The sequence below is a fragment of the Etheostoma cragini genome, chromosome 5, assembly GCF_013103735.1.
Source record: "Etheostoma cragini isolate CJK2018 chromosome 5, CSU_Ecrag_1.0, whole genome shotgun sequence".
Classification (NCBI taxonomy): Eukaryota; Metazoa; Chordata; class Actinopteri; order Perciformes; family Percidae; genus Etheostoma; species Etheostoma cragini.
Genome location: NC_048411.1, coordinates 28,101,321 through 28,126,020, shown reverse-complemented (window position 1 = coordinate 28,126,020; position 24,700 = coordinate 28,101,321). Strand labels below are relative to the sequence as shown.

The following is a 24,700-nucleotide window of genomic DNA, read 5'->3' as shown; positions in this document are numbered from 1 at the left end:
ACCTCTAACAATAGCCCTTCTTAAACAGCAGCTGTAACTCGCTTATACAAGCACATGGATGAATAAAAATAAGATTTTAGGCTCCAAATGTCTGTTAGCGAGCCTTTTTAAAGCACTGAACAGAGTCTATTATACACACGATCACTAATGCACCCACACATCCTCAGATACACAGATGAAGATACACTCATTCACACACATTATATTACACACCTCTGCTCAGGTGATGAGGGGAAAAAGTGTATTATTCCAATTAAATCTGGCTAATTTAACATAATATCACATCCACCTTTTTCCTAAATCTCCTCAGTCCCTGTCTGTCATCTCCAATCCAACATTTCTGCTTACCCATCCCTACAAAGCCTCTCTTCTCCTATATTCTGTCTCTTCCATTCACCATCTACCTTTCGCCTTCTCTCTCTTCACCTTCACCCTTTTGTGCGACACTCGTGCTATACACAGAACTGGACCCCTACTGAACCCACTCTCACTCTCTGATTTCTTTCATTCTCTTGTTGTCAATGTCTTGTCATCCCCTTCATTGTCTTTCTTGCTCTTAACCATTAATAAATCTTTGCTTTCTCTCCTTCAACACACTTTCTTTGTCTCTGCCGCTTCCAATTTCTGTCTCACTCTCTGTGTGCATCTCTTTAACATCATGTTCCTGTTTTTCCCGCCTCCATTTTTATCCTCCCCTCTTTGCGCATCCCCCTACTTCCCAAGCTTAGTGTTATGCCACACTTCTCTTCATTTTTGACTTCATCTTTCCCATCTTAAAGCCTGCTTTTCATCTGTTGGGTTATGCATTAAGTACACCCAACGGATGCCATACATGTCCATTGTTTCGTATCCTCACACCTTTCTACTAATCTCCTTTTAGAAAGTGGCAGGATATCAAAAGAGATGCCTGACATATTTTACTAAACCTCCCGGGGCATCCATTTTTTTTAGTTAATTCCCACTCTCCCTTCCCCTGTGTTTTTTTTACCTTTAGCAGGCGTACAGATGGCAGGAAGGCTGCATGGCACAGTTTTCTGATGGTCCAGTTGAGTGGCCGTGGCGCATCCAGCTGGTTCATGGTGCCCGCTCTTCACGGTGCAGCCACTGGTGCCCGGCGGCTTTTCCCGGGACCAGGATCAATCCTACCCCACTGGGGGAGCAAAAACGGAAGAGGGTCTCCAACTCCAACTGCCGAAAAGCACGCAAGTCCCAGGGCATGACCCTCGACGGACAACCATCAACCAATACCGCCACCACCTTGAAGCCTTTACTCCACCAAGCAGATGAAGCTCTCACCCGGGCAGCTCTGTGCCCCCCCTCCCCTCCCTGCCCTCTTCTCCTCACCGGGCCGCACAGAGCCAAAGAGTCCGAGGCAAGCCAAACCTGGAGCACCAAGAACATCTGATTCCTCTTCCACCAGTAGCCTGAGTGTACTCAGTTCTGGAGCGAAGAAACCCAGAGTGTACAGTAATTTCCCAAACAACAATGAGCAGAGCGCAGCAATGAACGACAGAGATAACAGTGTGTGGGGTGAAGGGATGCAGGTAGAGAAAGAGAAAAAAGAGAAAAAGAGATGGAGGAGAGATGGAGAAGAGAGACGAGCCGAGCAGTGCAGTGCAGTGCAGCAAAAGCGCAGAGGGGAGAGGAGAGGAAAGGAGAGTAGCGCAGAGCGCATAAACGGAGCAGCCTGACAGGCAGCGGCTTAGATTTGAGGCTGCAGGCACACTACTGTGTCTAAGATGAGAGGAGGAGAGAGAGAGGGAGAATGGAACACAGAAAGACAGTGAGATGGAGGGAGAGGGTGAATGGGGAGACATAAAATAAGGACCAAAACAACTGATGAACAAGCTGAAATTCAAACTATGGGGATAGGATGCAAGGGAAAAAGATTGCTTCTGCGCATGGGAAAAAAAAAGATGAGCGATGAAGAGAAAGAGACAGAGAGAGAGAGAGAGAGAGAGAGAGAGAAAAAAAAGAGAGAGAGAGAGCAAAGGCAAAATGGAGAGAATGGAAGGAAAGAGATATGAGAGGCAATCTCTGGTAGTCAAGAAAGAAAAATGGATAAAGCACTGTCTTATATATGAATTCAGATGGCGCTTGAGGATGGAAGCACACTGAAATAACTTGGAAATGTGGTACGACCTACTTACTGATTTGCACGTGGGACATATTTATACATAAAAGCTCTAAAGTGGTTGAATTGATGTGTATGTCACAGTCTATATTGTTTGCTGTATTGACAAGAATGTTGCACTGCAATTATAACGTTAACAGAAAAGACAACCAACTCTTTTCTTATTTTTCAAGCATTTCCTTTGACCTTTAAACAGTCAATCTTTCCATTTTTATTTGTCACCTTAAATCGTAAGGTACAATTCCAGCGAAATGTTATCCCATCACCTCCTTCATCTTGGCAGAATGTCGGATCGGCACACAGAAAAAGAGTCACCTGGGTAAATGACGCTGGCACTCCAGGATCTAGCCAAGTCTTCGCCAAGTGAACGGATGCCACCGCTGCTGACATCCTGCTGGAAACCGACCGAGGCACGGAGGCCACCCAACCGACCGCCCTATGTCTACACACTGGCCAGCAGGATGCCCAGCAGAGAAGTCGCATTTGGTGTTCAATTGCTTCAATCTTGCCCCGGTACCCCCTCTGATGTAGACTGGGTGCCAGCCGAACTTAGCCCCCCCACACAACATTTGAGGTTGGGAAGTTTGATCTGGACTTGGTGGTGCAACTATGCTCAAACAAGAGCTGCTAGGACCAATCAAATTGTCAGGGCGGGTTTTATACGATGATGGACGGATGATCAACAGTAACGGAATCAACACGTCCCCTAAGAGCTGTTGGGTTAAATTTGTTTAAAACAAAGCCGGCTGCAGCTGGAGAACTGAGATGTGTAGATTCAGCCATCGCGTCTGTAAAGATATCAGCAGCACATTCATTTCAATATCATCAACCAGCTTCTCTCAGCTTGACTCAAACCAGCTGATGGTGTCCCTGCAACTCAGCTGTTCATGTCGCAGAGACTGGTTTTAGAAGGTAAAGACAATCTGTCCCTCCTGGATGGTACAAATGAAATAGCATGGGGGGACAAATTAAACATACAGTTTAAGCCATATCAATTTCCCACAACTTCAATATTTTACTATCATGAATGGCACTTCCAAAAGATGTTACTTTAGATAGATTGTTGCTGGGCGTTTGAAGCGTGTATGAAACGGTTATTGAAATGTCATGTACTGTGAGTGATTCTGCCATTTTTATAGCTAGGAAAGTATGTTTTTCCATTTATATCATGTTTCTATTGTGAAAAATGTAGCTTCACTAGGTTTAGCTACATAGGTTAGACCACTGAACATCCAAATAAGTGCCCTTAACGACCGCCAGCCTGTCAGTCTCCATAGGATAACATGGGAAAACTCCGACCCCTGCCTGGTGGCAACCAAATATATTTTCATCTTTCTAAAACTGCTTTTCCATGATTCACCTCCATAAATTATTGTATAAACACAGATATCTGTGCATTTACTTAAAATCCATGGAGTCACAGCCAGGTCTGGGAGAGTTTAAGCAGCAGTTTCAACCGTCCCGACATAGACGTATGCCATTACAGCCTGTTTTGCTTTTCATGTAAACAAGCTTGCAGAATGAAAGTCTGGGATTGTGGAGAACACAACTACTAATCTACTAAATAAGCATGTAGGCAAACCTTTAAATTAAAAACACTCATTAATAATTCAAAAAATTTAACTGCTAATGAAGTTTACTTTCGACCATTAACACGTGTTTATCGCCTGTAACTCTTTGATAAAAGGAAGTAACAGAGATATTTGGCGTTCCGGCTTTTCCCCCTATTCACAGCCCAATGGAGCAGTATGAAACTCATATTCTGACTAGAATCTGAGTAAGACGACACCAGTCTACCTCCGATGTAGATATAAAATTGAAAGCGGATTGTTCTTGTTTGTCCACGTAGTGCAGATCGTAGCCATAAATTGTAGCTGATAGCCATCTTCACCTTTTCCTCAGTGTTTACTCTGATGTTAAATATTGAAATCTTTGACCGGCCATGTTAGCAGAGTCAGCAGGACACTGAGTTGATTTCCCTATTCTGATGAGTGACGCTTAGTCATGAGATGGCCGCAGAAATAGTTTTGCTAGCTTGAGCTCATCTTCCTTGGTGCTAGCTAGCCCAGGATGGCAGAGTTGGCGGAAGACTGGCAAGTTGATATATACAATCCTGATGAGGTATTCATAGCCACATCCCTTCATCAACCAATTTCAACCAACTAATATTTGTAAAATAGACAATTAATGAATAAATTGTGCGGAGTTGATGGAGAGGCGACTGGAGAGGTCGGCACCTTGAATGGCCGCTTTCAATAATAATTACCAAAATTACAATTTTGACCTGATTACAGGTGTATTCACAACACACCCAAGCCTTAGATTAACAGGGTTGATAAAGGCTAAATGATTATTCTCCCTTTTAAGTTGCATTAGAAAATTGCATTTTGTGAATTGTTATTGATGCACATCCTACAACCATCCATAGAACTGTTCTGTAGGACCTAGAATATATCCACAATGGCAAACTTATCAGTGACGTAATGCTTTTATTAACTTATATTATCCTCCTGCTAGAGTTGGCACCCAACAGGCTTAAACAGGGCAAGTTTTAAACATGTTTTTATCCTCTTAACATGTTCAAAATGTCATTAAAAGTGCTTATCCATGTGCAGTGATTCCTTCCAAGTAAACACAGTGAATCTGACTGTGAAAAGAAATGTTTGAAAGTTGTGCTAATTCAGCTCTGTTTAGTACCTGTGTTGAGACGGCAGTTAGAGAGCTTAGGGACCGTCTACAAACTCAGAAAAGTGATGAAACAAAAATATGTAGGCTATCAATTTAATGATTAAATAAGGTGGAGTCTCCAAACTTACCTTAATTATAAATTGTGTCCTGCGAGTTGTACTACAGCACTAACTTTTAAAAAATAAGCAATTTTTGAAAATATTTTTGTATCTCTTTTCAGTATATAGTTTGTAGACGGTCCCAATGCACTCCTTGCAGTTTCAACACCGAAACTAAATGGAGCTGAATTAGCGCATTTATGTTTACATCTACAGCAGACAGATTTGCTGTGTTGCCTCGGAAGGAGGATAACACGGTGTAGGAAGCACCAACTGTTTTTGTTTTTGTCTCTAGTGACAGCACTCCAAATTAAGAAACAGAGCTACGTGTTGAAATGACTGGAATTCTCTTTTAAGCATTCAAATATCTGAACATACTCTAGCTGGGCCATTAAATCCAAACAATTACAAGGTAGACTTATTATATGGACATAGAATACAAGAGGAGCAGGTTGTCATATATTTGAGTGTTCATAAAAGGGAACCTTGGGAAAGATGAAGCGCAAACGTACTTTAAGCACCTCAAGTGAAGTAAGGCAGACTATCGGAGTTATCAGTGAAGCAAAATAAAAGAAAAAATAGGAATAAACATGAACTGTGTTTTTCTTACTTAAATTAACATCAAAACAATAGCCGCAGAAATGCAACACAAAATGACAAAATATAAACAACCTTGCTGGAATGTTTTTCTAATACATCAATGACAGTATAGCGTCTCTTACTGTAATGTAATTGTATCGTCCTAATTAGTCTTTTGAGTCACCACATCACAGCAAGTACGTGTGTTGCCCTAAAAGGGACTGTCAAGAATATCCACCTCACCCCTGGGTGCCTCCGAGACCTCCGGGAGTTGTCTCTGTCAACGGTACGTCTCGTCACTGTGGAGATGTGTGTGTGTGTGTGTGTGTGTGTGTGTGTGTGTGTGTGTGTGTGTGTGTGTGTGTGTGTGTGTGTAGTAGGATAAGGGCATGCATGCATGCATGTGTGTGTGTGTGTGTGTAGTAGGAAGAGAACGTGTGTGTGTGTGACTGTCTCCCCCCCAACCAACCCTCTCCTTTCACTCTTCTCCATCTCACCCCATGAAATGCTTCAGCAAACACAGGTCAGTGCATCACTCTGCACTTTCTGCATCCTGACTCTAGATGGCAACCTTCTAATGCACAATATCCATCTCAGCCTAGGCCCTATAGTACAAACCTGACTCATATATAATGCTACAATAAGAGTTCTGAATCAGTATCAAATGGCAAGTTTCTCTGCTAAAATAGAACCAAAGAGATTGCCTTTTTTAGTGCTCAAAGCATCCGAATACTGTACAGATGAAGTCAAGTCGGCATTAGTTTACTTCCAAACAAGCAACATGCACACTGCAACCACCAGGGGGCATCAGTTTAACACACCTGCTGCACACAGTGTCTTGTATGTTTTATGCTCTCACTCTTTTTGGCTACACTTATTATCACAATGTTAAAAGGCATTAAAGCACTGGTAAAACACAAGGCCAGACAAGATGAGACGTAATTCTCTCACAATGATTCATTCTCCCAATGGGAGCTTGACTTGGCAGAAAAGGGAGGCAATTAACCTAGAATTACTTAAAGCGTAACTCTCGCCAAAATGCAACCTAGGGTCTTTTTGTGAATGTACCCGAGTCAAACTTTCATTTAAAAGCATAATTAGGACGGAAGCGCCACTTTTTAGATTTACAGTATTTTTGTTTTCGGTCAAATGGCCTTTTGAATGGGAGTGCTAGGGTCACTACTATGATACCATCAAAATCAACATTTTTAAAACACTAAGAAGGCTTGACACAACATGAAACTTTGCTCCAAGTATCACCAGGGACTCTACACATGAACTCAGCATTGAGAACATTTTTTATGTACACACAGTTTACTATAAAGAAAGGTTTTGAACAACAGTGGTTATGGCCATATTCGTGTCTATGTACCTACATGGAAACAGGGCAAATGATGTATCTGGCCTGCACAGTGATAGCGTTAGAGAAGGTAGCTGTAGTCTTGCGCTGAAGTTCCCGCTGCAGCAGGAAATGGAAAACAGTGTGCAGATCGCTCCGCGCTACCATTTTTTAGGAGGAAATAAACTTCAAGATGTGACCTGACCTGTCTCCTGGAGGACAGCCACACCACCGCCACAGTAGAAGCTAGCAGCTACCAGCAACCAGCTAGAAGCAACAAGCTAAAAGCTACAAGCTACAAGCTACAAGCTCCCAGCTACCGGCCGGATAGAGACATGGACCAGTGTAGGTAAATTTAAATGTGTGAGTTGACAACGCATCTTGTTGTCACATAAGGGCTCTGTTCATGTTGTACAGAGGTTCTGATTGCATTTTCTGTGCAAAAATGTTAAGAGGCACAAAGGCGCTCTTCCAGGCGCTCAGTGGAAGCTCATACACGTTACTGCAGCCACTCCGTCTTGCCTGCACTGATTCGGGTCGGGGGTTTTTCATTCAAAAGTACACGCATTTTAATGACGCTCAAGATTAATGTAAAACATGGCTGGAATTCTCCTTAATGACGGTATTGAAACTGATACTGTTGCTATTTTTAAGACCCTGCGGTATACCGTATTACCACCCAACCCTATGTAACATGGTAATTTATCTTGGCTCAAGTTAAAATTGAGGTGATTGCCATTTGTTTACAAGAATCACAACATAATATACCACGGACTTCAACAGATGCCGGCCTGGATGCATAGCACGATTACTGTGCCAACTAAAGTCACTCTGCCCTACTGCTTGTCGATTTATGTGGTATTATGTAAATGCTAGAATGTGTGTGTGTGTGTGTGTGTGTGTGTGTGTGTGTGTGTGTGTGTGTGTGTGTGCGCATCGTTGAATGCCTGAATAATTTACTCACCACCCACAAGCAGTTGTGAAGAAACTGTATATTTCATTATCTGCTGTATGAATGTTTGTGTGAGCACATTTATCTGTAATTAAACTGAGGGGGTGTTCTCTGTAGTCCGCTTCTACTATAAGTGGACTTTTTTTGCTACACATAGACCTTGTGACATTGCCTATTTGAACTGTGACAGCAGTGAGAAAGAAGCCCATTTCCACCTGTCATTCAAACAAAGCCAGGCGTGACTGAGAAGCTGCTCGCTCATCGACAATGTGATTCCTCTCTGTTGGTATTTCTGTGATAAAAATCTTCCAAAACCGTGGAGAACGGTGGGTATACTATTGTTGTATTTTATGCACAACCTTTAATTTGAGTTCTATGAACAAAATGTACTGAAATGAACTGAACAAGCAAGGGGGGAGTGAGAGGAAAAACGTATATTTAGTATGTGTTACCTATCTGCTCTGTAAATCAATTTTCCTGAGTTCTAATTTGAGGAAAAAACAAAGCAGAAACCAAATTGAATTCCTCTAATAAAGGCGTGATACAGTTGACATAGAGAGTATCCTGATGAATCAGCTCCCATTTGTTGTGACTCAGAACAGTTAATAATAATAATAAAATAAAAATAATTTATACTTTATTAATCCTGCAAGGGAAATTACAATGTTTTCACTCAAAAGCACCTCTCCAGCTTACTGCCCACCACCATACTTCCGGTCCGTTTGGAGACTTGAACCAGCAACCTAGGCAATATGCTGTCCACTAATGGCGCTTACCCACTGCAAGTACCAGCTTTGCTCGGCCACGATACCCCGTCCTCGAATTTCCATTGCATATTTAGTACTGCCTCATGTGTGGCTGGTTCTCATGGCGACACACACACAGAACGTCAAAGGTGTGTTGTTTTTGATTCTCATGTGGCTGTTGCCACAGCCAGAAGACAAATGTTTTTTCAAAAGAAGCTGGAGAAAGCAAAAAAAAAAAAACACAGCTGACTAAACTATATGAACACGGTCGCTAGCAATGATGACGCAGTGAATAGTCACGATTCTCTCTGACCAATCAGGAGTCTGCAGGTTTTCACTTCCCCTTTTGGTATTGCCTCAGCTCGCTTGTCGGTAGCGATACTAAAAAATGTACCTGTTAACTAGTACCAGGTACTTTTTTCCATAATGGAAACACAAAAAAGGCGAGGCAAGCAGGAAAAACATCATTACTGCAGGTACTGTTCTTATCACCCACACTTTAATTGTAGATTTACTTAAATAAATAAATTATTCTTTTATTCGTGTTTATATGAGTCACATCAAAATTACTATCAAGCACTTTTCAGGAATTATCCTTAACTTAAGACATTACATTTGTTGTAGATGTAGTCTTTACTTCTTTATCGGCGTAGAAGTGAAGTGACATGATTAAGGGTATAATTCTCTCAGCCAATCATTGAGAAAAAAAAGTACACATGGTCCAGGTAAGTGTAGATGACTGCCCCAGTCAAACAGACACACACAGTTGTAGACTATGACACACAAAAGTTTTCAGTAAAAGAAGTAACTGAAGTATGTGATAACAAAGTTGTCTGTTCTTAGATTGATGGTGCCAAAAACCTCGATCTAATTTGGCCTCCTCTTCCTCTTTTTTGTTTGATCTACATCCCCTGGAGGATTCTCGATAGGTGACAGTTCAATACCTCCCTCCATATGCACGGAAAACAAACACGCACACATCTACCCCCTGCTTTCTTTGCCCTGAGGAAGCAGGAAGACCTCTGCTGAGTCGGGTACACTCTTCCATCTGGAGAGGCAATGATTATTAGCCTGCGGGATGGAACCACATGCACACTCGCACGCACGCACACACGCACACACAAAAAATGTGTTGCTGTCTCCACTTTTTTGCTACTCACCATCACTCACTATCTGAGTTGTGCAATCAATCATCAAATTTAATGCCAATATGCCAATGCCCTATTGCAGTTGAATGCTTCCTAAAACGTCTGTAACAAGCCATTAACCTTATAAACTCGCATTTGTCATTTGTCTGTCCCACAAGTTGTGGCAGAGTATTCGTCTTCACATACCTGACATCAGGTCCACATTTTTCAGCTCTGACATTTAGGCCTTTGAAGGGAAATGTTATTGGCAGGTGCAAACAACTGTTGATAAACGGCAGCAGGTAACTTACTGAGAAGATGACACTAATTAAAAAATAAGGGGGGGTGGCCATTGAGAAAAGTTCAGTTTATTACATTACATGTCATTTAGCTGACGCTTTCTTCATCCAAAGCGACTTCCAATTGCTATATGTCAGAGGTCGCACACCTCTGGAGCAACTAAGGGTCAAGGGTCTTCCTCAGGGACACATTGGTTAATGTATCGCAGAGGGAATAAAACCCAGGTCTCTTACACCATGGGCATCCTTCAGCCTCTGAACACCACATAATTCACTTGCCAAATCAGATTTACATGAGCATACAGCCTAATCTGAGGGGGTAAAAAAAAAGTTTCAATATCTTCTTAAACATAGCTACTAAAATGTATCCTAGACCTTCACAAGGGCATAAACATTTTGGGAGGCCAATTCAAATTCAGTTAATTCCAATATGAGTTAAACTTGCACAAGATAATGTGTTCTATAATACAGGAGGACTGTTTACTAGGGATGTAACGTTGCATATTGAATCGGTTAGAAAATATAATTTATTGTGTAAGATTACAACTGGTTGAGATAAAAAAAAATTAAATGAATCGTGATGCAACAGCCTAGTACGTGATGCTAGTTAACTTACAGCAGGTAAAGTTAGCCTAATATTAGCTAGTAGCTTTCTTAAACACGGTTAAAATGCTGAAAGCTATTCTCTGTAGTGTGAAAGTATTTCACTAGAAATGATACCAACACCAGCCTGCCGCTAAAAACACAGAGGAGACTAAAAACAGTGACAGTTACCAGAGTGTTGCGTTTGGGTCCGGCTTCTATTGCCATCCACTGTGGTGTTTCTTCTTTTTGTCTTTAATCAGCAAACATCTTGTGAAAAACGTTGTTAAGTTGTTAACTTATTATTACATTTAAAATAAATCATCTTTAAAATTAAAATCTTTATTTTTATGTAATTTTAGAAAAAATACAATTTCAGTTGCATGTTTGATAAGGACACATCTACATTTTTAGTAGATGTAAAGGAATATATGTCAGTAATTCTTTTCAGTAAAAAAAAAAAAACTTTACACAGTGTCATATGTTACGTCTCTACTGTTTAGATCAGGCCTGCATACTTCAGGGGAAAATATGAATCACAATTTTTTAGCTTAGAATTGTGTTCATTGCACACATGAACCATGACAAAACAAAACAAATTGGCAGTACCAAACAAAAAATGTTGGCACCTATATTACATTGGGCATCACCACAAGCCTGTAAACACAGAGGTTTCAATAAAGAGAAGGCAGAGCATTGCAGCGCTTGGGAGCGCTTTAAAACCTATTTTATACAGTCTATGTTTAAAAAGTGTAGTAGTATTTGTTCTTTAAAACAGTATCAGATAAAGTATATTAGGCATAACCTTAACTCCAAGCCCACATATTGCTGTTTTTTTGTCAAGCCCCCAGATGACCTCCGTACCACAAACATTCAAAATAACGTTATTGCCTTTGCCTCTCTTATTGCTCGCAAGATAATTTTGTTATTGTGGAAGGGTCCTCAACCACCATCAATCAAAGTCTGGCTACACGACATTTTAGGTCTTCTGAAACTGGAGAAGATCAAATTTTGACTTACAGGGTCATCTGACAGGTTCTAGATAGAATGCCGGCTTAGGAAGTCTCTTTGTAAAGTCCCACTGTATGGTTATGTATATACTATTCCCTCTGTTCCAGTCCACCAGCGGCAAGAAGTTGCACCACCCCATGATTTGTTCACCCTAAGACATTCCAATATGACAGATAACAAATAACTTGCTTTGATGACTAAGGAGTAAGCAGCCATTGATACTTACATTGTACATTTAATGATCAGCACTAGCACCTTACATTGTTTTTATATATGTGTATATATATATACAATATACTTTAAACTAATTAGAGGACCATGTGTCTGGGGAGGGGGGAGGGTGTTGTTGTTCATTTAGGTTCTTAAAAAGAAAATCAAAAATGTTCTAAGAAAAAAAAAAGTTATTTAAAAATGTAATTGCGAACAGAAGTGAATCAAGATCACAATTTTATAATGACTTATTGTGCAGGCCAAGTTTACATCCAATGTGGATTTATGGCAACACACAGCGTTATGGAGAAATGGTGTCACTGTTGCAGTGAAAACATTCCTCTGTGACATTTCACCACTCTCCAGCTAGCTACCCTTTTAGTCCATATAGTAACACCTGCATGTTCCTACTACCTTTCTTTGAATTATCTATCAATCGATCAATCAAGTTTGTTAGAACATCACACAAGGTACATTTCCAGTGAAATGTTTTCCCAACGGCTCCATGAACTTGTGCATCAGATTAACACACAGAATGTAGAATGTGTACACTAATCAATGTTAACCAATTGATCATGATGCTGGGGAGCTGGGGCCACTTAAAAGGCCAGGTTTGGAGGTTAGGTAGTTAAGAGGACTGCAGCCGAGGTAGATAGAAAATAGGATGCAGTAGATATGAGGGATATGATAAGTTATGTTGTTGTAGAAAATGAGACTGAGATAAGACTAGCGAGGAACAGGAAAGGAGGAATGGAAATGTTAACACTGAAAGTTTGGACTGAAATAAGAGAGAGCTTGACAATCTTCTCCTCCAGTTACATGCAACCTTTAAGTTTAGCACATATTACTTCATGCTGTGAGGTAGTCTGACAAAGGAACAGCAAGAGCCAATCCTCTTTTCTCTGCAGTAGAAATTATTTATGTGGCATTTCATTTGGCATTCCCCATAATAGGAAGTATTAAAACCACAAGTATCTCACAACTACATGATTGCAGTAGAACAAGGACAAGCACCATTAGGTTTATGGTTGATATTTTAGTCACCATAACCGCATGAAAGGCATCCCTTAATATAGATCTCTATGACTTATATAGATAATCATTCCTGCAAACAAAATTGAATATCCCTTGTTATTTTCTGATGATGACAATCAACATATACTTGATCCACTGTATTTTACCCTCCCACCATTTTCCCAGCCCTTTTTTTAGTCACTATATCCATTCTTGCATCCTTGGTTAGCCCAGCATCCACTTTGTGGCATTTGTCCTGGCCCTCCTCCACTGTGGATAGACAGCTGGGTAAAAAAAACCTACAGTTCTTAGCGCAGAATACACACCCAGCGCCTCGTCACGCAGTGTTTCCTACAGGTTGAGAATTTACATGTGGTGGTGGGTGGCGCAGGATGTGGCTGGGTACAGTAAAAACTAGTCAAATGAAGGCTATTTATTGAAAACAACTAGGCTACATAACGTTAACAGATCATTTCAAAATAAATGACTATTTACATATTAAACATAGACTGATGAAGTGTAGCCACAGTGTTTCCCACACAAACTAATTTGTGGCGGTGTGCCACACATTGCATTTCGTTGTTTTTTTTAAACGCTATTTAAAACACTCATTCATTCAGCTGCATTTCCATCTCTCTACAAACACACATACGCAGCGTCTTTCTCCATGAAAACAGTATTGCCAACTTAGCGACATTGTTGCTAGATTTACCAACTTTTGAGACGCCCTTCGCAACTTTATTTCACAAAAGGGACTTTCTTTCTTTCTGAATCTTTTTGGTGAGGAGCAGAGGAGAGGAGCAGAGGAGCAGCCCCTGCCTTCCCCTCTCTCCTCATGTGTGGCAGAACTGTGCACGGTGCGCATGCAGGTAGAAAGGAAAGAAGGGACAGGGTGCGGGGGGCGGTGTAGGTAAGAGAGACAGCGGGACGCAACGGGAGAAAGACGCAGCTGAGCTGGCCTGGCCCTGGGCAAGCCAGCCTTCTTTGAGAGTTCTTTATTGATTTGTTTTTTTTTACTTCTCTTAGTAGAATTTCTTTTTTTTTACTTTGAAGATAGTAAGTAATACATATAAGGTTAAATTCCTGTATTGAATTTGTGATTATTTGGCTAAAGATTTCTATTTCTTTCTATCTACCTTGCTGAAACATCCACAATGCTTTATGTTAATTATTGTGTAATTATGTCACAAATATGCAAATAAGCATATGACATCATCCCAAGGGAGAGGGCCTGAAGGCCACTGGACAAATACATTGTTGATTGGGAAAAAATGTAATTTGGATGTTATCTACCTGGGCGGGTCTCACTCTAATGCAGCAAGTAGAACCTATGTATGGGAAACGCTGTCACGCTGCTGGCTTTCTGTTATCCCACTTAAAATCTCTATCTCTGATTTGTGGCAAAACAAAACAAAACACAAAACGTTACCTCCTTACGAGTTTCTCCCAATGTCAGCAACTGATTTTTAATTCAATAGGTGGTTTCAATGGCAAAGCATTTCAAAACGTACACTAGCATCAGGAAAAAACACTGATGGACACAAAACGCTACCAGGGAGAGTGCACTCAGTGTACTGTGGTTGATTTAGTTCCACAGCTAGTAGAGATAACGTGTAGATCATTTTTTTCCCTCTATCAACCAATCAAGTGGCGGTAGAATACGTCGAATTTGGTTGATTACGAGAGAAGTAACTACAGCCGTATGTCGTATGTCTTATCATAGAACTTGACAGTCATCAGATAAACTAACAGATGACTACATTCATGAAATACCCAGTCTGAACACTAAAAAGTAAACTATGAGGTAAAAGGTGACAACAACAATGAAGGGAAGTCTCCAAATAGAGTTCACAAGAGAGAGAGAGGCAAATACAGTCACTGCACAGCGTATACAGTCTGTGACTGTAAGTGCATGTAAAATGCATGGAAGCATTTAAATGTATCTGTATGCATCACTGTGTGTGTGTGTGTGTGTGTGTGTGTGTGTGTGTGTGTGTGTGTGTGTGTGTGTGTGTGTGTGTGTTTTCAGCAGTAGCTGAATAGCAGCTTCAGACTTCCCCAAACTGAGGATGGCATAAACAGCACACAGCACAGCTTGGTAGTTATGGGAACTCTGTCCATGTAATTGGCTATGCATAATAATGAATAATATACAAGGACTACTGGTGATCCTTGGATAAGGAATGATTTTTGCAGTAATATGCCACCTAGTCTGTCAACTGTCCACGCAGATTTAAATAAAACATCAATAAACAATTCAATTTATAGGCATAGAAATTGAATGAGATTAGAACGGACATTATTGTTCATATCAAAATAGCAGGATGGTCAAAACAACCGCTATCTATGTATACTGTTGCCAGTGCAAAGAACTGTGACTGTCACTGCAGTGACCGTTGTAGCGGGGTGAGCCGTGTAAGAAGTGGTAGCACAATTAGTACAAAACCCAGAGAGATACCTTTGATGCATTATGTCCCTTGCCATGCTGCTAGAAAGGATTTTGAACTAGCACGTGTGACCCACTTTAAGGACACACTGACGTGTGGGATGTATTACAAATGTAAAACCTTAGTATATAGAACAGAGTATGGGCCGTGCTGCATTCACTCTCTCTACCATGAACGGTTTACCCAAAGCATCAAGACAGCAACAGTCCCATTATCAAATTAAAAAACAAGATGTGCAGAATCAATCAATGATTAATTATAAAAAAATTTGGTACAGGTCTAGAAGTTGCAGTTTGGGAAGAGTTTTTAGTGTTTCCATCGTCTGTCCAATGGAGTTGAGAAGTGTGACAACCAACCATGGCAAGAGAACATCCCCGCAGTCCCTCTGACACACATTTCCATGGACACACAAGTCTGATCCTGACTAAGAGAGTAAAATGAAAGCAAAGCAGAGAGAGAAATATAGGGACACACTATTTCAGGTAAACACTGTGATATAATAATTTAATGCATATCATTGTTGGACTCCAGCAACAACCCGACTAAATTGCTCATTCGCACAATGTGATTGCATTAAAGCAACTCAAGCGATTCAAGCCTTCACATTCAGTTTTTCATCTGAGTCTCTTAGCAGAAATGAGGCAGAGAAGAAAATTGTGTTTTATTTGTAGTAAACAACATTGACTGTCTACCAGGGCAATTTAGATCTCTCTCTGATTTATGTCCATGATGTTAGAATCAAAAAGCACAACATCAAGTTTTCTTAACTGGGTTAATATCTGTAGCAAAAAAAAACGAGATACCACAAGACTCGTGAGCCTTTAGATTTGTCCAAATCAGTTATTTGAAATTAGTTTTTGTTTTCTGAAACATTTAGGGACAGTCTTTCACCCTCTACAGTACTAGACCTTTAACTAAAGGTGACAGATGAGTGAGGTTTGTGGGCTTAGCAGGAAGTGTCTTTACAATAGAAGAAAATTGTCTACATATGATGTGCCTCAGGGGAAAAAAAACATTCGCAAAAAAAAGATTTGACACCTGCAGCACTCCAGAGGTTAATTGGACAATTATGGAGTCATTGTTGCCAGTGGAGATGAAATTCTTTCCAGGAAGAAGAAAACCAAACCAAACAGCTTTGTCAAATATGTTGAGCAACTGCTACCCTCCGCTTATCAGAATACCACTGTCAACTGTGTCACTAGGTGTGATGCAAAAGACAAAAGTCAGTGCATATAATACTGAAGTCAAGATTTGATCCGTTAGTAATTGGTAGTTTTTTTCAAAAAACTTCATTTTTGGCTACAGCCCAGTCTAAGACGCATCGATGCGATTTCATGTCCTACTGGGTCAGGAGAGGTTCCATCCGCACGCTTCATTTGCAACTTGATTAATCTACTATCATAGTAGTTCAGACAATTTAAATGTGTTATAAAATACAAGTAAAAAATTCTGGAAGTGAAAGCGTATTCCACCAATCTTATCAATTCTTTTTACCGATGCCGGCGTGTTCATCCAGAGAGTTACGCATTGCAAAACAAAAAACGCAACTTCATTTCACGACAAACAATAAAAACAGTGCGGCTTCTGGGATGTGAGAAATTACCACAATAGCACCCGTGCCATTTGTTTTGCCCTTTGTGTGTGCGAGATAGAGCCACTTGTTTGTGTGAGGTGAGGATGTGTGTGCTTGTTTGTGTGTGAGGTGAAACGATAGCGGATAGCTATTCTACTTGGTAGATGTGATCCATGGTGCAACGGTGAGACGGCACCTGGATGTGGGCCACAGATGTGTTTTTATAAACGCAGCACAGTGACCATACATACATTTTATTCAAGAACATGTATATGAAAAATTGGACAGATAAGCAAAATTGATGATGGCATTGGTATCAATTAAATCTCATCAATTCTCAGTCCTATTTCGTCCAAAAGGTGTGTGGTGTGTGGCGCCTCTCTCTCTCATTCTCGCTCTTACTTTCTCTATCGGTGGACAAGAGATTGGTGCAGTGCTCCTCTGGTAATACCTGAAGCCCCCAAGTCCAGTGCTCAATGGAGAAAAAGAGCAAACACACACACACACACACACACACACACACACACACACAAATCTATAAATGCCAGATTAGCTTTAGTGCTTGCTGATCTAATCTTCTGAGTCAACAGAGCAATGCAGACATAGCTCAGTGTTAGAAGCCGTTATAATGAACAGTCACTCATTTCACCATGCAACACTGCAGAGAAGACTGCCGTCTTAAAACCTAAAGCCGTATTCTTCCACAATAACTGAGGCTTTAGACTTCGGATTCATTAATTCAATCCAGGATCAAGTTGAAAAACTTTTAGTTAAAATCTCAAAGTTTTAAACGTTTTTTTTTAGAGGCTTAGGTGAAGAATATTGTAATTGTATTCAACACATTTCTATCTTTAGAACAAGGTCCACTTCACTAAACTAATTCTAAACATGCATTATTATCTTATTTAAGACAAGCACAAGCCATGAGGCTCATGCGATTTTGATGAGAAAATGTCCCTCTGGTTAACAAGGCTGTGTTTGGATCAGTCTAGCTCAGCCTAGTTGTATCAAAAACCTTCTGACTACTAAGTGTTTGACTTAGCCTGTGTTTAGGAGTGTTTTCAGGTTGTCCTTAAAAGCAGGCCTCAGTGCTCTGCTGGGTGGATGGAACCAGTGAGGTGAAACAGTGGGTGGCAGAAGTAATGGGTCAACCGCCTCCATTTTGTCCCTGCCTCTCTGAAATGAGCCCCCACTGAGAAGGCATCACACACAAATGTACAGCTACACAAACCGATGCGCACAAACACACAGAGGTGTTGTGGAAGTAACTGACGTACGTACGCACGCACGCAGAACACCTGTGTGATGCCAATCTGCCCTGACATAAATTCTGCATTAGCCGTTGAGAACCTCAATGTTGCTGTAGCAACGTAGACATAGTGTAATTACGGAAATGTGGGCTGGTGTAATAAAGCTAGACCACAGCCTAGTGGCCCCGGGGCCCCTGGTAATGGCTTTTATGGCATTCATTAATGGCATGATGCTATACCAGGAAATACGAGGATACGCTTCAGCTTAAAGCCCAGTAGCTCACGGCGTTAGACAGAGAAGCTTCAAAGCCACAGTTCAAAGACAGAGTGCAATACGGGTTTTAGGTCAACGGATCTCTTTTCAAAGATAACTACATTTACATGAATAGGAATATCTATATTTACATACAAAAAAGACAGAGCTCCCTTCTATAGGGTTTCCTAATTCTAGGTTTGGCAACAGGTTTGATGGCCAGCTGCAAACCGACTGGATGACACTGGGCGGCTATCTAATCGTGACATATTCACCTATAATGATCATTTCGGGCACACTAAAAAGACCAGGGCTTCCCACAGCATTCTACGGTGCGGGCAAGGCACTTCTTCTGAAATAAAAAAGTGCCTATGCTAAAGTCCGAACAATTCCAGGGAGAAGAAGGGAGTAGAGCTCAGGAGCTGTGTGTGGCCTGTAGAGATCTCATAGTCAAGCCCTGTTCACAATGTCAACAAATGTCAACAAATAGCACCAAAATCTGTGAAAAAGCAACAGCTTTTTTTGAAAAGGAATGAGAAAAAAAAATACAATCTTATTCCTTTCTGCATACAAAACAGCTTCAATCTAATAGAAGTGATTCTGGCTGAGGCATGACTGAGCATCTCTTCAACGTTTCTGTCTGTCTCTCTCGCTCTACATTTCTGTTCCCCTCCTCTGTCTGAGTGAGGGTAAATTTGCAAAAAGGAATTCAGAGCAAGGCCGCTTAGAGGAGGGTTTTAAAAAGCTTTGATCAGGACCCATGCCACTAATCTGACATATCCATAAGGGGAGCAACTCAAATCAGGTTATTTTGTATAAGGCTATGTATTGCTTTAGCAAGTCGCCATGCCGTGTGTTTATAAATGCTTGCTACCCTGGTGATAATGAATACATGAATAAGTGTCATTTTACGGTCATTTACAATACGATTAATTGGTTTTCCCTTAATGTTCATGTTTCTCTGTGTGTGAGGGGGAAAGACTAAAGTTGACTTAATTGATATCAGCATGAATTAGAAGCATTTAGCGGGTAAAGAGCAGCAGGGTTAAAGCAGAGGATTTATTAATAGAAGGCAAATTCCAAGTCAGGTTTAGTTGCTGTTATGTATGTGTATTTTTCCCTCTGCAACTAGATAACAAAAAACTCATTAACAATAAATCAAAACATGAATATAATTTGTGTGCATTAAAAAAGGCAATCAAAATCACACTTGAAGCAAATCACCTCAGGATGCACACATAATGATTGTGGTGGAAAAGAAGGCAGAAGGAGGAAGGCAGTATAGGCCGAATCACCGCGCTAGCCCAAAAATCCCTTCTGGGTATGAACAAATGGCAGCTATATATTTATTATATGTGAAATTCACAAACCTATCTGTACCAAGGTGCGACCAGTCTGACTTTTCTGCCATGCTTATTTTTTGTACTGTGTTGCATTGCCAGTGTCTTTGATAAACCAAATCAAGCTCTACGACCAACAAAATCTAGTGCCGGTCGGACTGACTGTTAGTTCGGGTGGTGTCATTTTCTTTGGTCTGTGGCACAACAGGTAACTTAGCTCACCAACCTAATGTTAGTGACAGTGTTGACATATAAAAGCCTCAAACATGTTTCTTAGATGAATAAGAAGAGAGTATAACCAGTTGGTCCACATCACTGTTTGATCAGCACTGTTAAATTATACGTACGGGATGCAGGAGTTTTCTACCTGGAAGTTATTGTAAACAAATAATAAAAAATAAAGCTGCCTTGCCTAAACAAATGTGATTGGGTCTAGAGAGCGTCTGACTGGGGTAATGATTGCACCTAAAGGGGGCGTTTACTCTCCATGCAGGAGGGCTGGGTTTAACCTCCCTGCCTCAGGTGTGGTCAGGTGGCCTCTGGTTGAGGATATGTCTTTAAAGTTTGTGTGTGTGTCTGTGTGAACCCTATTTTAACAATCTAAGCGCACGGCGAGAAGCGCGTGGAGCGGAAGCACTTAGGGCATGTCCAAATCCACTTTTGCTAGTTTGACAGCGGAAAAAAAGGGTCCACGCGCATGGTTCAAAAGGGTTGTACTTGGTGTCTTCATTATTCATAGGTGTGTTTTGGGCGTAACATGCAATAAACCAACCAGAGTGTCACCTCCCATTCCCTTTAAAAGCCAGGCGCAATTATGCCTTGGCGCATTGCCTTTATGATGTCATATTTTTATTTGCAAGTTTGTATGCTGCTGCACTTCCCTGTGTGTTTGTGTGTGTGTGTGTGTGTGTATGTGTGTGTGTGTGTGTGTGTGTGTGTGTGTGTGTGTGTGTGTGTGTAACAAGCATAGTGTGCACGCTGTGCATAAGCCTAGGTGCATTTTATTAATTTGATTGTTAAAATAAGTAATATGCTGCGCTATTGACTTTAGACCAGGTTTTTGTTGGTCAATGGTGCGATAGCTTCCCGCTGCCTCAAGATACCAATACGCTAAGAATTCACCTGAATGCACCTCCCTGGAAGACCAGCATGCCCATTGGCGCAAAGATGGGCGCAGGTGCATTTGCTATTTAAACAACATGGGCACTGGACTGGATATTGACAACTGAGTCTGTCTTAAACTAGCAAAGAGACTTGCGTCTGGCCTTCGGGCTGCACCGTGTGAAAGATACGGCCTTGTGTGTCGTCCAAACAGCTGTGGAGTAGATAAGAAACCCACAGTAGTTTTTAATCCTGGCTGCATCCAAGATAGAGCGGATTTAACAGTTTCTTTAACTTTGGCACAACAATGTGCGCCAAGAAGTTCCTTCTATATCCTTCAGAATGAATGCATCGGCCAGGAAGGCAAAGGGCACAGTGTGGACAAAGCTAACCTAAGGACAACAGAACACTTCAATCAGAGAGATATAATAAAAAAGAGCTTCTCGATTTAATTCATTAGCCTCTCAGTGTTCGCTCACAGTTCACTTCAACAAATGATCCAAAAAAGCTTTTCAGAAAGAAAGGATTATAGAGCTGTCATAAAACCTCTGCCTCTCTAACATCTGAAAAGAGATGAGGATAAATGGATCTGCAAATTGGTTAAATGAAACACACAGAGAGAGAGAGAGAGAGAGAGAGAGAGAGAGAGAGAGAGAGAGAGAGAGAGGACTAAATTAAACTTAAATTAAATCTATACTTAAATAGTCATATTTTCTGACACCCAAGCACCTTCTTGTCAGGATGGCATATATTTCAAGACTATAAGAAAGAAAAGGAGCTTGTGGTAGTGTAGGATGTGGTATATTTTTAACAAAAGTCTGTTTTATCTATTTTTAGTAATGTAACCAGACAAAGGCACACAGTACAGGCAAACTTACTAATAGTTCAGTGGAACTCTGCGGGCTGTAGCTTCAGAGAGTAAACGGCAGCGATGTTTCTAAGGTCAGAAAGCTTCTTCATCAGACAGTGCATGCACGCACACAAGCAAGGAGAGTGGAGGAATCATTGCCACAGAAACAAAAGTTTGTCCTTTGACCTTATCAAACCCTGTCCTTGTTTTCCTTTCCCCCCATTTTTTCCTTTCATGGACAGGAGTTTATTTTGCCCTTTTAATTTCCCCCTGATAAGTTCACGATCCACATCATCACTCTGAATAGTATCAAGGAAGATCTTCTTAGTTTGACTTCAACAAAAAAGGGTCACGCCACACCCCACTGTGTTTGTCTGTGAGAGAGAGATAGGGATAAAGAGATAGATATAATGTATCAATTTCATTTCAAAACCCTTAGACTGAAACCTCTTTCACTTATAGCTCAATCTGTATCACATACACAGACAAACACAAACAAATACGTCCTTTCATCCTCCCAAAACACGCTTCGTCGCCTCAGCACGTTCTCCCACTAGCTTACACCTCCCACGGATTTAACTGCTTAAGCAAACTCTACATGATACTTTGGCTGTTTCCAAGCTACTGTTGCTACAGATGTCAATCAACACCCTCAACACACACACACACACACACACACACACACACACACACATATCAATTAACCAGCTTATTTCTACTACCGGTCTGCCACTGAAACGTGTGTTGAGCAGATTAATATTGTTGAGGACTTAAGTGTGTTGGCATGCCAGCAGCACAGCCTCAGGTTTGTTATTACTCAGCCCCACCAAATGTGAAATGAAAGTCTCAGGAGTGGCCTGGCAGAGAGACCAATTACAACTATTAATACTATTACTCTCAAACAAAAGAAAACATATTTTTTGGAATTATGCCTTTGTCTTTTTTTTTGCTGCTTGCACTCCCTGGTTTATTTGGTGCTATGGTTACAAGGCACTGTGGGGATAGATGTGTTCCCGTTTCCACACATCTGTCTCTGTCAATCTACTACCCACTGTCCTTTCTCCAGGTGGCTCCCTCATCCATCTGCTTCCTCTCCCTTTACTACAGCTCTTACACTGTCTTTAATTAGTACGAGGTGTATTATGATAGGTAATGATTAACAATACGAGTCTTGTCCCCCCACGCTGTTGGCCGCGTGCCACTATCACAAATGCCTTTAAGAAAATTATGATTAGGAGTAAGTATTTAAATGTAACTTCATTCAAAACATAAATGCGCTGGTGTAAATTAAAATTGATAAATTCAGGGGGTAATGTAAAGGATGTCCCGATTAAGTTTTCTTGGCACTGATCTGGATATGAGTCCTTTAATGCTGGTATGCCAATCCAGAGCCTGGTACATATATACAGTATATGAGCAGAAGATATGCCATTAAGATGTTTAAATATGAACTGTGTCTGACACATTGAAATAACAGGTGTAGTCTTCTGACATTGGCGCACCCTATTTTTCCATCAATTTCTACTTCCCGATTCAAATCTATTAAGCTGATCATCTTAAATTATTGATATGACATGAATGAAAATTTTACTAGGAGGTATTGACATGGCGCAATCCGCTAGAGAGAAGACGCATCAGTCTGTTGGAACTTCCGAAACACTCAGTTGACTCCTAATTGAACAGCAGCGTTACAGAGTGGAAGTCCCTCCATCACAAGTAATCTATGGCTGAGTGCAGACACACAAACACACTTTGGCCTGTTATTCATCAAGTTATTCATAGTATTAACTTCAATTAGCAACAGCTGACATGTTGTTTCCATCTTTGTTTGTCATTTTGACATAATTTTATTTGGCTTTATTTTAGCCAACAATTATCCTTTAAAATATGGCCAGATGGGCCAAGATTCAAATCCTTTGGATCGGCTTGGGAAATCTCTAGACGACCACAAGAAGCAAGTCATTTTACTTAGTTAGAGCTGTGCTACGGTATGCAGCAATCTGTAGGTACCTTTAATTTAATTTATTCTTTATTGATCCCCTACTCTGTTGTTATTGCACATAGGCCTGAAATACACATACTGAGGTCATTTTACATGCACTAATGGAGAGACGTCAGAGTGAGTGGGCTGCGACTGCTGAACAGGTACCCTGAGTGGTTGAGGGGGGTTCGGTCCTTTGCTCAAGAGCACCTTGGCAGTGCCCAGGAGGTGAACTGGCATCTCTCAAGCTACCATTCCACACTCCGTACTTTAGTACGTAAGGGGACTTGAACTAGAAACCCTCCAGTTCCCAACCCAACTTCATATTTTTTTTATGTAAGGATGGAGAATAATGTACCATTCTCTCTTTATAAGAAGGCATACATTTATACTATTTGCGCATGCATCATTGCTGCATATCTCCTCACAGGAAGGGAGGAATCAATACTTACTAAGTACAAACTGACTTATACGCCTCAGTGAACCATCATTTGTCCCTACATAAGTAGACTCACTGACGCCCGTGATTTCTGTGCAAAGAAGTTAATATACTTTAATAGTAAAGTTGTGTTTGGACTGACATAAACACTGCTCCAAAACACAGCCCCCCTCATTCATTTCAATGGGAGCACTGGATCTGATAAGCCTTTAAACTTAATGGAGACTTCCAGAGAGCCAAGTGGCACACCAAAGTAACAATTTAGATAGCAGTGAATATGTGTCACCTAAGTGGATTTGAAGAACATTCAATTGTTACTAGGCAAAATGGAGCAAAAAAAACATTTACAGCAGGAATCAACCATCAATGAGTGCTGACTGTCAACTAGATTTTCAGTGTATTTTACTACAATGAAAGAAAGAAAGAATGGTGCTAGCAGGCCCAGTGAAAACACAAGCAAGTTTAGCCAAAAAGAACAACAACAAAAAATAACTCTTAGTTTTACTGAGACAATAATAGTTTTAGTAAGATTCAAACAAAAGCCATTACCAGACTATGTATACAGTCCATCTTTCGTCACACTTGGTTTTACACAACCTTGCATGCCTCTAGAGCAGTGATCAGCAACTGGCGGCCCGCGGGCCGAATGCGGCCCGCCAAGCCGTTCGTTCCGGCCCGCGATTGGAT

General features: G+C 40.9%; 1 protein-coding gene across 7 annotated transcripts in view; it reads right to left on the bottom strand.

Annotated features, from left to right (window-relative positions):
• The window catches only part of trpm3 (transient receptor potential cation channel, subfamily M, member 3), a 160,267-nt gene that overhangs the window by 127,854 nt on the left and 7,713 nt on the right, over nucleotides 1–24,700 (bottom strand). For 2 of the 7 annotated variants that reach the window (XM_034871239.1, XM_034871241.1), the window contains exon 1: nucleotides 989–1,867. The exons of 4 other annotated variants lie outside the window; for them this stretch is intronic. In XM_034871239.1, the coding sequence (XP_034727130.1) occupies nucleotides 989–1,078 (90 nt within the window). In that variant the 5' untranslated portion in view covers nucleotides 1,079–1,867. Of the gene's footprint in view, nucleotides 1–988; nucleotides 1,868–24,700 lie in introns of those variants that run through there. One more of the 7 variants, XM_034871243.1, reaches the window with a different exon arrangement.